Source organism: Canis lupus, chromosome 25 (genome assembly GCF_011100685.1).
Source record: "Canis lupus familiaris isolate Mischka breed German Shepherd chromosome 25, alternate assembly UU_Cfam_GSD_1.0, whole genome shotgun sequence".
Taxonomy (NCBI): domain Eukaryota; kingdom Metazoa; phylum Chordata; class Mammalia; order Carnivora; family Canidae; genus Canis; species Canis lupus.
In genome coordinates, this window is record NC_049246.1 from 42,696,676 (window position 1) to 42,710,168 (window position 13,493).

Sequence of the window (13,493 nt, forward strand, 5' to 3'; positions counted from 1 at the left end):
ACTGGGAATGGAGGGTTCTTCTTTTCTCCATAAGATGCTTTTGATAACTCCATAGTGTGGTCTGACACCACTGCTCGACTTCCTTGGAGAGAAACGTAGCCATTCTTCTACTGCCTGGATATAAGTGATGAGCTGGCATGACCTGTTCTACCGATATTTTGTATGGTCACATGCGTGGTTTGGTGCATTGCCTTATGTGTGGGGTCCTTGAAATTAGAGTGACCAGCTCACTTTGGTTTGTCCAGGACATTCCCAGTTTTTCCACTGAAAATCCTGCATCCTGGGAAACCCCTTAGTCCTAGGTGCACTGGGACAGTTGGTTACCCTCCTTGGCACTTAGTGAATTGTTCTCAATTATTGAAACTTTTAGTACAATTTTAGTACTTTTAGTACAATTTTTCCAAAACAGGAAAGAATGTAAAATTCTGTCACACTTACTTACTATTAGAAAGCAATTAATATCAAGCATGAAAAATTTTAAAAATAACCTTAAATTATATTCTGACTGCTATATTAGAGTCCATAGTGGGGGATTTGGTGTTATTAAGTGGGTATTAGAAACTGGGGACACAAATATTGGTTAAATCTTGTCTTATTTAGTCACTCTATTTTCAAAGTAAAACATGATGGTGTTGTATTATGAATTAGCTAGGGTTTAAAAAAATATTTTATTTATTTATTCATGAAAGACACACAGAGAGAGGTAGGGACACAGGCAGAGGGAGAAGCAGGCTCCGTGCAGGAAGCCCGACGTGGGACTCGATCCCCGGTCTCCAGGATCACACCCTGGGCTGAAGGTGGCATTAAACCGCTGAGCCACCCAGGCTGCCCTCTTGTTTGTTTCTTTGACTAATTGTGGGACTATAAAAATTAAATATAAGATATCTAATCTAATCTATCTAATTCTTGGTATCTTAAGACTAGGGATTATATTTTTTTCTTTATCCATGAGACAGGCTTTGGGGAAGCTGTATTAAAATGGAAATCTTAGGGATCCCTGGGTGGCGCAGCGGTTTGGCGCCTGCCTTTGGCCCAGGGCGCGATCCTGGAGACCTGGGATCGAATCCCATGTCAGGCTCCCAGGGCATGGAGCCTGCTTCTCCCTCTGCCTATGTCTCTGCCTCTCTCTCTCTCTCTCTCTGTGACTATCATAAATAAATAAAATAAAATAAAAATAAAATAAAAAAAAAAATAAATAAAATGGAAATCTTAGAAAGCACTAATACATGCAATGCAACTGCATGTCTGTGATTGTGATTTTGTTTTTCTTTTTCTTTTTCTTTTCTTTTTTTTTTTAAGGGAAAAGGGAGGCTATTTACTCCTATTTACTTAACTCATAGTGATAGAACCCCATGGAAAAGAGTCTGGCGAAGGGTTAAAGAAGAAAAAGAGAATAACTTTCAATAACTAAACAGCTAATTTCCTGTGCTTTCCTGTTTTCTGTGATTTTAGTAATAAACCCACTTCCCTAATTGCTTTACAGCTTTACTAACTGTTGAGAGATGTGTATAATTTAGGTCATTTTCAAAATATGTCAGGGAGAGAAACAAGATAATCTCACAAACAAGTAACTTGGTAACCAGACCTTATGGGTCCAGGGGCCACTAGAATGATTCTGTCTTCCCTGAACTGATAGCTTTCGAGCTGGAAATTGTTGCCATGTAACCTACATTATTTAGCTAATCGTCCTTTTGCTATGTAGAGAGTCACAAGTTGCACACCACAGGTAGCCTAGAGTGGTTGTCAGTTGTCTTTGTCTTTCTCTACTTTTGATTGTGTGGGCTTGAGCCTGTCACTTGGTCACAGAGCAAGAGAGCAAATTAAGCCAATCATTCTCAGTCCATCACAGTTCTGATGGTCTACCCGGTTCAACACTGGACCATGGATAGCTCCCCTCCTCCCATCATGGCTCTAAAATCTCAGCTGGAAGGGTGGCATCAGCTATACAATCTCCTTGAGTTCATTTAAAGACCTTTCATCCCTACTTCTGTGGAGTCATCCCTACTTCTGTGGAGTCCAGCTACCTCTCCTCATACAGATTATTTTAGAGTTCCCTGAGCTCCTCTTTTAGCTATGGAGAAAGTTGATGTGGGGTGGGGGGATATGAAGCAAAGCAGAGAAGAATAGAAGGCAGACATAATCTCCATGAGGGTACCCCATCATTCATTCCCCTCTCTCTGCTCAGTTAGTCAGATCTCAATTAAGGAGACATAAGTTCAATCTCTCACTTTGCCTGTGGTTACCAACTGCAGTGAAATAGTGTGGCTGGAGATCTCCCTTCAGAATGTGGCAGCTGTTGTGTATTTCATTGTCATATAAGAACCAGCGAGGCTGACTAGATTGGGAGTAAGGAAGTTTTATTGAGGCTTGATTTCTCCATAAAAGCATTCCGTTTTGTGTAGGATTTGAAGGGTAAGAGAGAAGTAGACATTCTGTAGTTATGTATCAAAAATGTCACTTGGAAGAAAGACTCTGACTCTGGAGATTTGTGGAGTAGACTCCCCTAAGCACCTCTATATCTCTATAGGAACAAAATCCACAAGGTTGCAGAGATGCATGTGCATTTGTAAAATGAGGCAGAATGAGGAAATCTTCTCTTTCAGGGTCAAGAAGAAGACGCAAAGGTGATAGGGTGAATTTTCACTCTCAAATACTTCCTGTAACCTGTGGTGAGGTGAAGGGGATGTTATATAAGAAGAAACTGAAACAAGGTGAGTTCCATGGTCTCCTTTGATTTGCAGTATGGAATTACTCATGTGAATTATACAGCATTTAAGGAATTGAAGGAAGGAGGAAGGGATCCCTAAGATGATAGTTTTACATTTTCAGAAATTATACATATTAGGTGCTCACTCCCACATGGAAGTGTCCATGGAGATGCTCAAAGAACCAAAGAAAAGTGAATCAGAAATAAAAGGGAAGAGGCCCTCAGCCTCCACCTTCATATCCTCTTTTCTGTATAGATGATCACCACCTGGGTAGAGTGCTGGATGTGGTGAGAAGACCACAGAATTTAGAATTGGAGAGACTGAGCCCCAGCTGCAACTCTGCCAAGAGGGACTGATTCATCTGACTAGAGAGTGGGACCTTTCTGAGCTTGAAGTTTCTTATCTAGAAAAAGGATGATAATTAAAAACCTGCCTCACAGTTACACTGTGAGGAATTAATTTACTTAATCTATGTAAAATACTTCTACAGTTTAGCTGAGGTATAATCACATATCACACAGTCCACCCCTCAGAGTGTACAATTCAATGTTGAGTTTTGTTTGCCTTTTCCCAGGATTGTTCAGCCATCACCACAATCTAGTCTTAGAATATTTGTTTCTATCCCCCACTAAAGCAAACACCATGTCTATTTGGAGTCTGTAGCGTTCCCAGTTCATCCCCGTGCCCAGCCCTAAGCAGCCACTAATCTATTTTCTGCTTAATAAATTGGCTTATTCTAGGTATTTCACATAAATGAAATTATAAAATGTGCCTTTTTATGACTGGGTTCTTTCACTTAGCATGATATTTTCAAGGTTCATCCATGTAATAGAATATATTAGTGCTTCTTTTTTTTTTTTTTTTTTGCCAAGTAATATATTTCATAGTGTCAATACATCATATACATCATTCATTCATCAGTTTGGGTTGTTTCCACTCTTGGGCTATTATGCATAATTCTGTTTTGAATATTCATGTATGAGTTTTTGTGTGTGTGTGAACAAATATTTTCAATTCTTTTAGTTATATACCCAGGAGTGGAATTGCTGGTTCATATGGTAAATCTATATTTAACTTCCTGAGAAAGCACAAAAATATTTTTCACCATGGCTGCACTATTTTATATTCCCACCAGCAATGTCTGAGGGCCCCAATTTTTCAACCTCCTTGTCAATACTTGTTATTGTCTGATTTTTTTATTATGACCATCCTAGTGGTTATGAAGTGATATCTCGTTGTGGTTTTGATTTATGTTTCTCCAATGACTGAGAAATGCTGTTTAGCATAAGATTATCTTTCATGCATAGCTTAATTTTCCACTGGGTAACATTTCATGATTATTTTTAATGTCAGGTATCCACGATTTCAGGGATGGGGAAAACTCTGCTTAATAATGCTATTACACTGTATAAAAAATGTAATAAAGGCTAGATGTTGGATAATAACCATTCTAAGTTCATTCTCAAGTTGAAGTTCTATCTTCACCTTGCCCCAGGAGCCATTGGAGATTCTGGACCATTCCCTGTCCCCAGCAAATTGAGATCCTCTCATGCTTCAGGTTGACTTGCTTTTCCTTTGTAGATGATTTTGAAATATTTTTAAAAGATTGATTTAATAATTATCACCTTTCTGTTGCACAAAGTTTTAAAGAAATGTTGCCACAAGGCAGAAAATCTCCTTTGAGGGGACTTACAGTCTAGATTTGGGGATTCTAAAGGCTGAAAACAAGAAGCTAGACTCTCCTGCTAAAAATCTTGAGCTCAAATTGGGTGGCTCCAGATGCATTGTGGTGGGAGCCCATCATCTGTGTTCTGAAGACTAAGAAGGCTCAGGCTCAACTTACCTTGTTCTTACAGGAGTCTTGGTGAGATGTATACAGAGTGAGGATGGAAATTGGTTCACCCCCAGGGAATTTGAAGTCAAAGGAGGCCACGCAAGATCAAAGAACTGGAGGATGAGCGTTCGCTGTGGTGGGATGCCCCTACGATGGCTGATAGAGGTATTGCAAGGACTGAAGCAGATGTGACTTTCCTTATGTATGGTCATTATTTGCTCACCAAGTTTTTGTTGAGTTATGACTAAAAACCTGATGCCCCTGAGTTTATCTGCTGACCCAGGGAGAGATGCACCACATTCATAACTTTCCTAATATGTCACACATTGATGTTGTAAAGGGAGCTCTGTGTAGATAGAGGTTGGAGCTTGGAGGAGGGAGAAGCCATTATGACTCAGGTGCATGCAGACTACATCCTGCACTGAAAGAAGACAGTCTACATTCAGACAAATGGAAAGAGGATACTCCAGAGAAAGAATGGCATAAAATCCAGAACCATAGCTAAAGTAGCTCTGTGGGTTGAGGTAGACCAGTTGTGTGTGATAAGGTGTGATCCATCAATTGGGGTTGTTTATGGAGGGATTTAGTATCAGCCTACGGAGTTTAAACTCATAATAGAGACAATGAAAAATCAGTGGTCTTCTGAGTATTCAATGACATATTTAAAACAATATTTTAGATGATCATGAGGGCTTGAAATGATTTTAGTGTCTTTCAGCCCAAAGATATCTATACTCGGCTTGCACTGCTCATCTCAAATGTCTCCCCTCTCTGAATATTCTGAGCACCTGGCCCTGGTCACCCCTTCCATGGTCTCTGTGAGCCCACTACTAAGACCCTTCTTATATTGTTTTATATTTATCTTTCCATGCATTCTCTTTTTCTCTCTAGATACTTCTAGGGGTTGTCTATCTTTGTATGCCCAAAATTGTCCATAATGTCTGATGCCCAGTACACATGGGATAAGTGTGTGTTGATTAAACAGACCTGGTGTGTGGACTTAGCATAAGTGACATTGGTGGGAATAGAAAGGAAGTGGTAAATGTCAAAGAGATTACGAAGGAAAACCTCTCAAAACTTAGGAAAAAATGCACAAGAGAAAAGGAAAAAGCACTTGAAATGCTTGAAATTCTACCATTGATTGAATTCTAGAAGTACAGATGAGGAGAGGGAGATGGTTTCTCATTTAGTCACCCTGGCTTTGAGCTGACAGTGGGACACCCAAGTAGAAATATATGGGGAGAGGCTGGAAATGCCAGACACAAAATAGAAACATAGGCTAGCCACAAACTTGGATCTTTTTATCTTTCAGAAAGAACTTCTACATAATCCTCCAAGAAAATATTTCAGGAAAAGAAAGGTGATTATTATGTCACTTTTTATAAGTTCTTATCAGATAACTGATGTTATATGTACAATTATTTATAGTTCTTAATTGGGTAATTATAATTAAGCTTCCTCCACCCCTCCCTCCCTTTTTGGGGGGCATGTGACTTCGGAGTTGCCACTTTGAACATTATGCCATATAAAAGGCAAGATCTTTGAATGGTAAACCATTTAAGGTAGAGACGATAAGGAACCATCAAAACAGACCTCATATATGTGCTTCAACTGTAGATGCAGATGTTGTAAGGGTGTCAAAGTTGTAGAAGCAAACATGATTATGCAATACATAAAAACACTTCATAATAAGGTGATATAGGGTTGGGGCACCTGAGTGGCTCAGTTGGTTAAACATCTGAGTCTTGATTTCAGTTCAGGTCATGATCTCAGGGCCCTGGGATCAAGCCCCTCATCAGGCTCTCCACTCAGCAGATAGTCTGCTTGTCTCCTTCTCCCTCTGCCTTTTCCCCTGCTTGCTCTCTCTCTCTCTCTCTCAAATGAATAAATAAAACTTAAAAAAAAATAAGGTGATATAGGGTCATCTTCAACTCAAATCCAGATTTTTAAAATCATTGTTACTACTGTCTAACTTTAATGAAATCTTTTTTTTTAATTAATTTTTTTATTGGAGTTCAATTTGCCAACATACAGCATATCACCCAGTGCTCATCCCGTCAAGTGCCCCTGTGTGACAGGCACTGAGGGGGGCACTTTAATGAAATAATGTAGTGATTTCATTAAGTAATTCACGCAACTCCACTCTAGTAGATAGTCTATTCTGAGACATTTATGAAGCCAAACCATTGCATGAGTTAGGCAACAAAAGGTGTATTTTATTTTCTGGTCCATTTCAAAGATGACCCTTTTCATCTTCCATTTAAATGTACACACAGACAGGTTGAATTTTTTTTGGGGGGGTTGGAATTATTTGCCCTTCATGAGGATGGTGCTGTTGGGAAGGAAGTTCTTGGGAGATCTATGTATCATATGGGGGGGGGGGAGATCTGAAAAATTGTTTACTTTGATGCTACCCTTTCAGCTACATCAGAAGCAGCTGTAAAGACCTCCTTTCTATCTAAGAAAATAATTTCTCCCTCTACGGAAGAAGCCTTTGTAGACAACAAACAAACAGGTTAAGTGCAGTGTAGATTCAAGACAAGGTGATGGATTTTCGAAGATTGGGTATGAATAAGAACTTGAGAAAGAGGGGGAGAAGAGAAGTGTCATTCTTATATATTTAAAGGAGGACTGGCCATCCAAGACATTCATAGACTTCTAAAATAGGCCATGCATAACTGGTTGATGAGACTTCATCTTCCCCTGGGAATGAAATTACCTGATGTTCTGGATCTTTTGAACTCTTAGTCCTTGGGACATTTCATCCACTTGATTTCCTAAAGGGAAACTATTATTTCATCTATTTAGTATCTTAAAGACCAGCATTTGATCATTCCCCAGGTGTGAAGAGTTACTTAGTTAGGAGTGCCTGGCTGACTCGGTAGAGCATGTGACTCTCGATCTCTGGAATGTGAGTTGAAGCCCCGTGTTGGTCATAGAGTTTACTTAAAAAATAAAATAAAAATAAAATTTAAAAAATAGGATAAAAGTTACTCCGTTAGATTACCCTTGTGAGTTGGCAACTTCTTAACAACAGGATCTACCCTTTATCTGTGGGTGTAACACTTTTCAGCAACAAGCCTCAGCTGCCTCTATATTTTGTGTTTCTCCATGAGCTCCCCAAAATGACAGATCTTAAAATCCATTCTTACCCCCATGAGTCCTCTGTGCTTCTCAGAACCTGTTTTGTTGATGGACCCCCTTGGCTTCTGGAAATTTCAGTATCACTCTTGATACCACATGATAGCTTATTGGCTCCTGACAAGGGCCACAGTTGTTGTGTTGTAAAATAATATATTCCTCCTTTATATCCTATGCTAATATTTCTTAAGAGATAGCAAGTAATCTCTTTTCCTAAGCTAAGAATACTCATTTTTTTACTCATTCAACATATAATTTTCAAGCCCACATTAAATGCCCAGTGGCCATTAAAGATTATTGAAACAATATTCCTGACCTCAGAGATTGTTTCAACCTCAAATTCTAACATGGAAGTTTAACTAACGGGTAAGGGTGGGGGATTTTAGGTCACCCCGAGAGATAGGCAATGAGATGATCACTTCTCAGGTCATTATCTCATGGATCACACTTGTCTATGACTACTCTGCCCTGGGCAGGAGATAAAAGCTACATTACAAAGGGAAGGGGGCCAGGTCATTCTACTGAATATGCAAAAGCATTGTAAGTTTAGTGAGTGATAATCAATTACCTCTGAAAAGTCACCTAGCTAATATCTTTTTGGGAGGAGAGAGGAGGGTGACCTCTGGAGGAAAAGCTGCAGGACTGGGGACGTTGGGCACATTTTATTTTGGGGCTGTGCCCTAAGAGGACTGCAAAAGGCAATGGAATTCTCTGGGACATTTCCCCCGATTCCAGAACTCTGGGCTCTGTGATCACTGAGGGCTGTTGGTGATGAGTTCTTAACCTGATTCTCTCATTGAACCTCCTCCTGATGGGATGATACTTTCTAATGTAGAGAAAAATGCCCGAGGAACCTTCAAAGTAAGAGAACCAGTGGAGTTTCTCCAACTCCCATCTGTAGAAACCAGAGCCAGACTCTCTGCATGGCTTCACAAAGGCCTACCTTGGGTCAGAAATTCAGGAAATTAAACTTGCATTGGGCCAAACAGTGGTATTTTGGTCCTTTTTATTCTCCAAGTAGATATATAGGTCCATAAAACCAAGTATGAAATAATGGGTAGACTGTGGCTTGAATTCCTCCACAGATGGCCGTTAAATAAGGGATGGATGCAATCCTTGTATTTAATATTGTCATTCAATCTTTCTCTCTTTTCAACAGACAATACCAAAGGCTCACAACAACACCTTAGTTGACCCTTATGTAAGTACTACACCTCTAACCCGAGAATAATCCAGACCTTCTCCCTCCATGCACTATTTGTGTCATTGCTGTGTTTCCCTGAAATGTGCTCACACTCAATTGGAGCATGTCACTGTGTGTGAGGAGCAGAGAACAGCAGACGCATCACTCACACCAGGAAGGTGGTTCTGGAGCTGATGTTTCTGCATGAAAACATCCTTTGAACAAAACATACTTGTTCAGGGAAACCTTCCTGTTTCCTCATTTCCCCTTGAAAGTGAGTATGGGGGATCCCTGGGTGGCGCAGCGGTTTGACGCCTGCCTTTGGCCCAGGGTGCGATCCTGGAGACCCGGGATCAAATCCCACGTCGGGCTCCCGGTGCATGGAGCCTGCTTCTCCCTCTGCCTATGTCTCTGCCTCTCTCTCTCTCTCTCTCTCTCTCTCTCTCTGTGTGTGTGTGTGTGTGTGTGACTATCATAAATAAATTTTTTAAAAAAGGAGAGAGAAAGTGAGTATGGGAGGCAGAGCTCTAAACCACTAGGGTCTAGAAGCAGGACTTGAAGTGGTAATAGCCAGAGCTGGCCTGCAAACGAGGGGTAAGGAGCAAATTTGAGAGAATGGTATTTTTTTAAAGGGCAATAGGATAAGAAAGGAAAATCCTAAACATCCACTCCAAGGTGTGGGCAGCGCTAAGATCTGCAGAAGAAACAGGCTCAGCCAAGCTGGTGAGTCTGGGGGCCGGATCCTGTTGTGAGTCCTGCAGAGGAATGCATGTAGGGCAAGGTAGGTCCTTAATGGAAGTCAAGTATCCAGTCTTAAGGGAGCCATCAGCATGCTAAGATGGTGAGGACAGAAACCATCACCACACAGTCAATCACATAGCGGTCCCACATGGCTGCCAGCTATAATTATGGTCTATCAAAATTTAGCACTTTCTACACTAAATCATACTTTGATGCCTTTCATTGCATCAAAATAGATATTTGAAGCACAGTTACCTTTGCACAACACGAGGAGGAAGCACTCATAGAGTTTATCAGGCAGTAATACTGACACAGGACATCCACCAGTAGAGGAGTAGTCAGATAGTTTTATGTGAACTTTACCTTCAGAGCAATCCCCCAACAAGATATCCACGTGGATTTTGACCCTTGGCCAACTGAGGAAGTCTTCAGTCTTCTAAACAACTCTTGAATCCGGTGTTTGTGTGGCTTGAGATGGATGCAGACCCTCACCCCTGTTCATAATCTTTCCAGGGGTAGATATTATGCACCAATTCAAAACTGACTAATAATATCCCCATGCCTAATAACTGGATTAAATTTCAATTTGGGTTGATTCAACACTGAATCACCTGAGAATCTTAGAAAACTAACATTGCCTGGATTCCACTCTACAGGATATTCTGATTTAATCAGTCTAGACTACCTACATCTTGGACATTAAGATTGTTTAAAAGTCCCAAGTGATTCTGATACACAAAATTACCCATTTTATGAGTTAAAGAAGAATACCAATGGCTGTGCTCACCCAGACTAATTGACTCAGTATCCCTGGTATTGGGACCAGGACGTTAGTATTTTATACTCTGCCTGGATGATTTTTTTTTTTTTTTGCCCGGATGATTTTAATATGCAGCTGGACTAAGAAACAAAGAGCTGTATCTATTAAAAATATATACATATGTATAGGGAGATTCCTAAACATTGGTTATATTTGTTATTTCTTTGTCCTTCTGGGGAGAGGGATCATTTCTTGGAGATTGATGATAGTAATCTAAGAATGTCTGCACTGATGAGAAGAAAAATGGTCCCACAGCTCCATGCTAGAGCAGTCTCAGCCCCAGTTGGAGGTGTCCTTGAGGATCCCCGGGAATACTGAATGGGAGTATTTGGCTAGACGTTTGTTGGGGTTAACACTTCCTCATACATGGCCATTTTTAAAAACAAAAGAAATAGCCAGAATCCAATTCATCCAATACAATTATTTTCACCTGAAGGCCCAAAACAAGACTCAAAATAATTTATGAGTGTCTTTTCACCTTTTATCCCTTTCCACATTAAGGAGTTTATCCCTTCTTATTAAATTCTCAATATTTCACCTTTCTGTGAGTCTATGTCTCTGTTATGATATAGGCAAGTGCACTTAACACTTTGTTTCGAGACTTTGTTTTTCCTGCAAGGTAATAATATTATTCGGATTCCTATAAAGTCATCTTCTTATTTGCTACTAGTCTTTCTGTATTAGAATCTCTGGTTTTATAGGGAGAACTTTTCTCGTATGATACACAGACCCCTCCTCCTGAGCATCATTGAGGATGGTGATTTCTTCCAAAGTCTCCACTCCATGCTGTTCCTTCATACCTCGGAGAAGTATAGACGTGTCTGTGCAGGTTCACACAAAAGCAGTGAATTCTAGATCCCCATAGCGGTGGCCTGTTAGGGTCTCCCTGGGGATGTGAACATTGTCTTGCCTTTTAGCTGGGAAACTCTGATGAGTGTGAGACGTGCCGGGACGGAGGAGAGCTGTTTTGCTGTGATACTTGTTCGAGATCTTTTCATGAGGACTGTCACATCCCACCTGTGGAAACTGAGAGGTTTGTGAGATGATGTCTCCCCCACTCCAATTAGGAACCCTTCCCCCTGCCATAGGAGCTCCCCCTGTGGAGTTCCTACTTCCGTCCAGGCAGAGAAAGAACAGGGCCAGATGTATGAGGTCCAGCTGTATGATCCAGAGAGCTGGTTAAAGACACTGGCAGCATGAGGGAATGCTGTTCTTTGCTCTTCTCTGGGATGCTGAAGCTGGTAGCTGGGTCCCTTGCCTATATACTGCTACTGTCCCTTCAAGTTTTCCAGCCCAGACCTCTGCTCACAGAGGTGGGGACACCAGTTGTTTGTGTTCTGCACTTTTTCAGGAAAAGCAGTAAACATGGCCTGCTTCGTACATTTTACCACAGGCTCAATGGGCTGATAGAGGCCAGGGTCCCCAAGGGTTAAGACCCATTTTTGACACTTGGGTGTGGTGGGCAGGGCTCTTTGTGCTCCTAGCAGCTCCAGTGAGAAAAAGAGAGCCCATCACTCCCCTGTCACCGCCCTCCACACACCAAGTCCCCTGTTGCCACCCTCAATGGGAGGAGGGTCATGGGCTCAGGCCCTACATGTGCATCTTGGAGGCTCTGGGAGGTGTCTCCTTCATCTCCCAGCTGTGTCCATCGGCCATGCTTGAAAGGAGGCCAGTGGCAGCCCTAGGAACAGGGGTTGTTTCCAGGGGACTTGCCCTTGCTCACTTATGCCCAACCTCTAGGAGCCCGTGGAGCTGCACCTTCTGCAGGATAGAGTCTTTGGGAAGGCAGCAGTGTCACAGGGAGTCTGAGGTCCTTGAGAGGCAGATGCAACCCGAGGAGCAGCTGGTGAGTTGGGTGTCAACCCTAAGTCTTCCTTACCCCTAATATGTGAGAAGACCAACAGACAAGTGTTGAAGGGAAGGGCACCCTGAGGGAGCCCGCTCATCCAAGCCATGTCTCTATCATGCTGAAGTCATCCCAGAACTGGATTGTAAGAAAAACTAAGTTAGTTATTACATGTCTGTTTCCAAGAACCAAACATGTTTGGGGGAACTTCTGGAACACGAGTGTGAGTCATGCCTCTGCCTGGGCATGTGTATGGGCTTAATGTCTCCAAACTTCCTTTAATTCACAGCCTTCTTCTTTTGCAGAAATGTGAGTTCATTCTCTTGAGGGTCTATTGCCATTCAGAGAGCTCCTTTTTTTCGAAGATTCCATATTATTATTATGTAAGTAACAACAACCAGCCGTGATCGCAGGCCACTGTGACATTCCCTGCCCTTCACTCAGGCACCGGGGGGGATTTGTGATCTGAATCCCATGGGAGGGAGAGCATGCCCCACCTTGTATCTCTGCTGGATTTGGGGAAATCCACAGGAGGCGGACATTGAACTATGCCAGTAACTCTCCCATTGATATATTTTTTTACCAGATTAAAGAGGTTTCTCAAAACATAAAGGAACCCATGTGGCTGGACAAAATCAAAAAGAAGCTAAATAAACAGGGTTACCACCAAGTAGAGGGGTTTGTGCGGGACATGCGGCTCATCTTTCACAACCACAGGATGTCTTACAAGGTAAAGGGCTCTCCCTGTTTTTATTTCATTTTCTTTTCTTTGAGTCACTCTGCCTTCATATTCTGGTGCCTGGAAAATTTTACATTTCCTTCACCCTATGACAAGCCCACGCAAGAAAGTGTTCTGGAAGGGAGTGAGTTTTCCAATTCAGGATGTAAGCTCACCATGGCAGAGTAACAGTGAGTCAGAGGAGTTCCTGCAACCAGAACCCCAGGCCCCTGATAGTTCTTTTCCCTGTTCCAAGGCCACAGGTACCCACAGAGAACAGTGGAGTCCCACCTGCTCCAAACCCAAGGAGAGAATTGCATCTTAAAGTTATATCACCCTTCTTATCTTTCCCTAGATAAACTCATTGGAACCTTGTAGAAGCCCCAATTTTGGATTCCTTTGCATGTGAATGGAGCGTGTAGTTTACAGGGGTCACCAGAAAGAGCTAGAAGTGGGGGAAGGAGATGGCTGATTGTAGTTAGATTGGGCTCTTTCCTGGTTG

The 13,493-nt window shown here is 41.7% G+C and overlaps 1 protein-coding gene across 23 annotated transcripts in view; it reads left to right on the plus strand.

The window, feature by feature from the left end:
- SP140 (SP140 nuclear body protein) overlaps positions 1 to 13,493 on the plus strand; it is a 68,269-nt gene that overhangs the window by 54,033 nt on the left and 743 nt on the right. For 22 of the 23 annotated variants that reach the window (XM_038574103.1, XM_038574106.1, XM_038574104.1 and 19 more), the window contains 8 exons: positions 2,604 to 2,711; positions 4,565 to 4,707; positions 5,855 to 5,902; positions 8,843 to 8,884; positions 11,345 to 11,460; positions 12,168 to 12,273; positions 12,579 to 12,656; positions 12,860 to 13,003. In XM_038574103.1, the coding sequence (XP_038430031.1) occupies positions 2,604 to 2,711; positions 4,565 to 4,707; positions 5,855 to 5,902; positions 8,843 to 8,884; positions 11,345 to 11,460; positions 12,168 to 12,273; positions 12,579 to 12,656; positions 12,860 to 13,003 (785 nt within the window). The remainder of the gene's footprint in view (positions 1 to 2,603; positions 2,712 to 4,564; positions 4,708 to 5,854; positions 5,903 to 8,842; positions 8,885 to 11,344; positions 11,461 to 12,167; positions 12,274 to 12,578; positions 12,657 to 12,859; positions 13,004 to 13,493) is intronic. The other variant, XM_038574108.1, reaches the window with a different exon arrangement.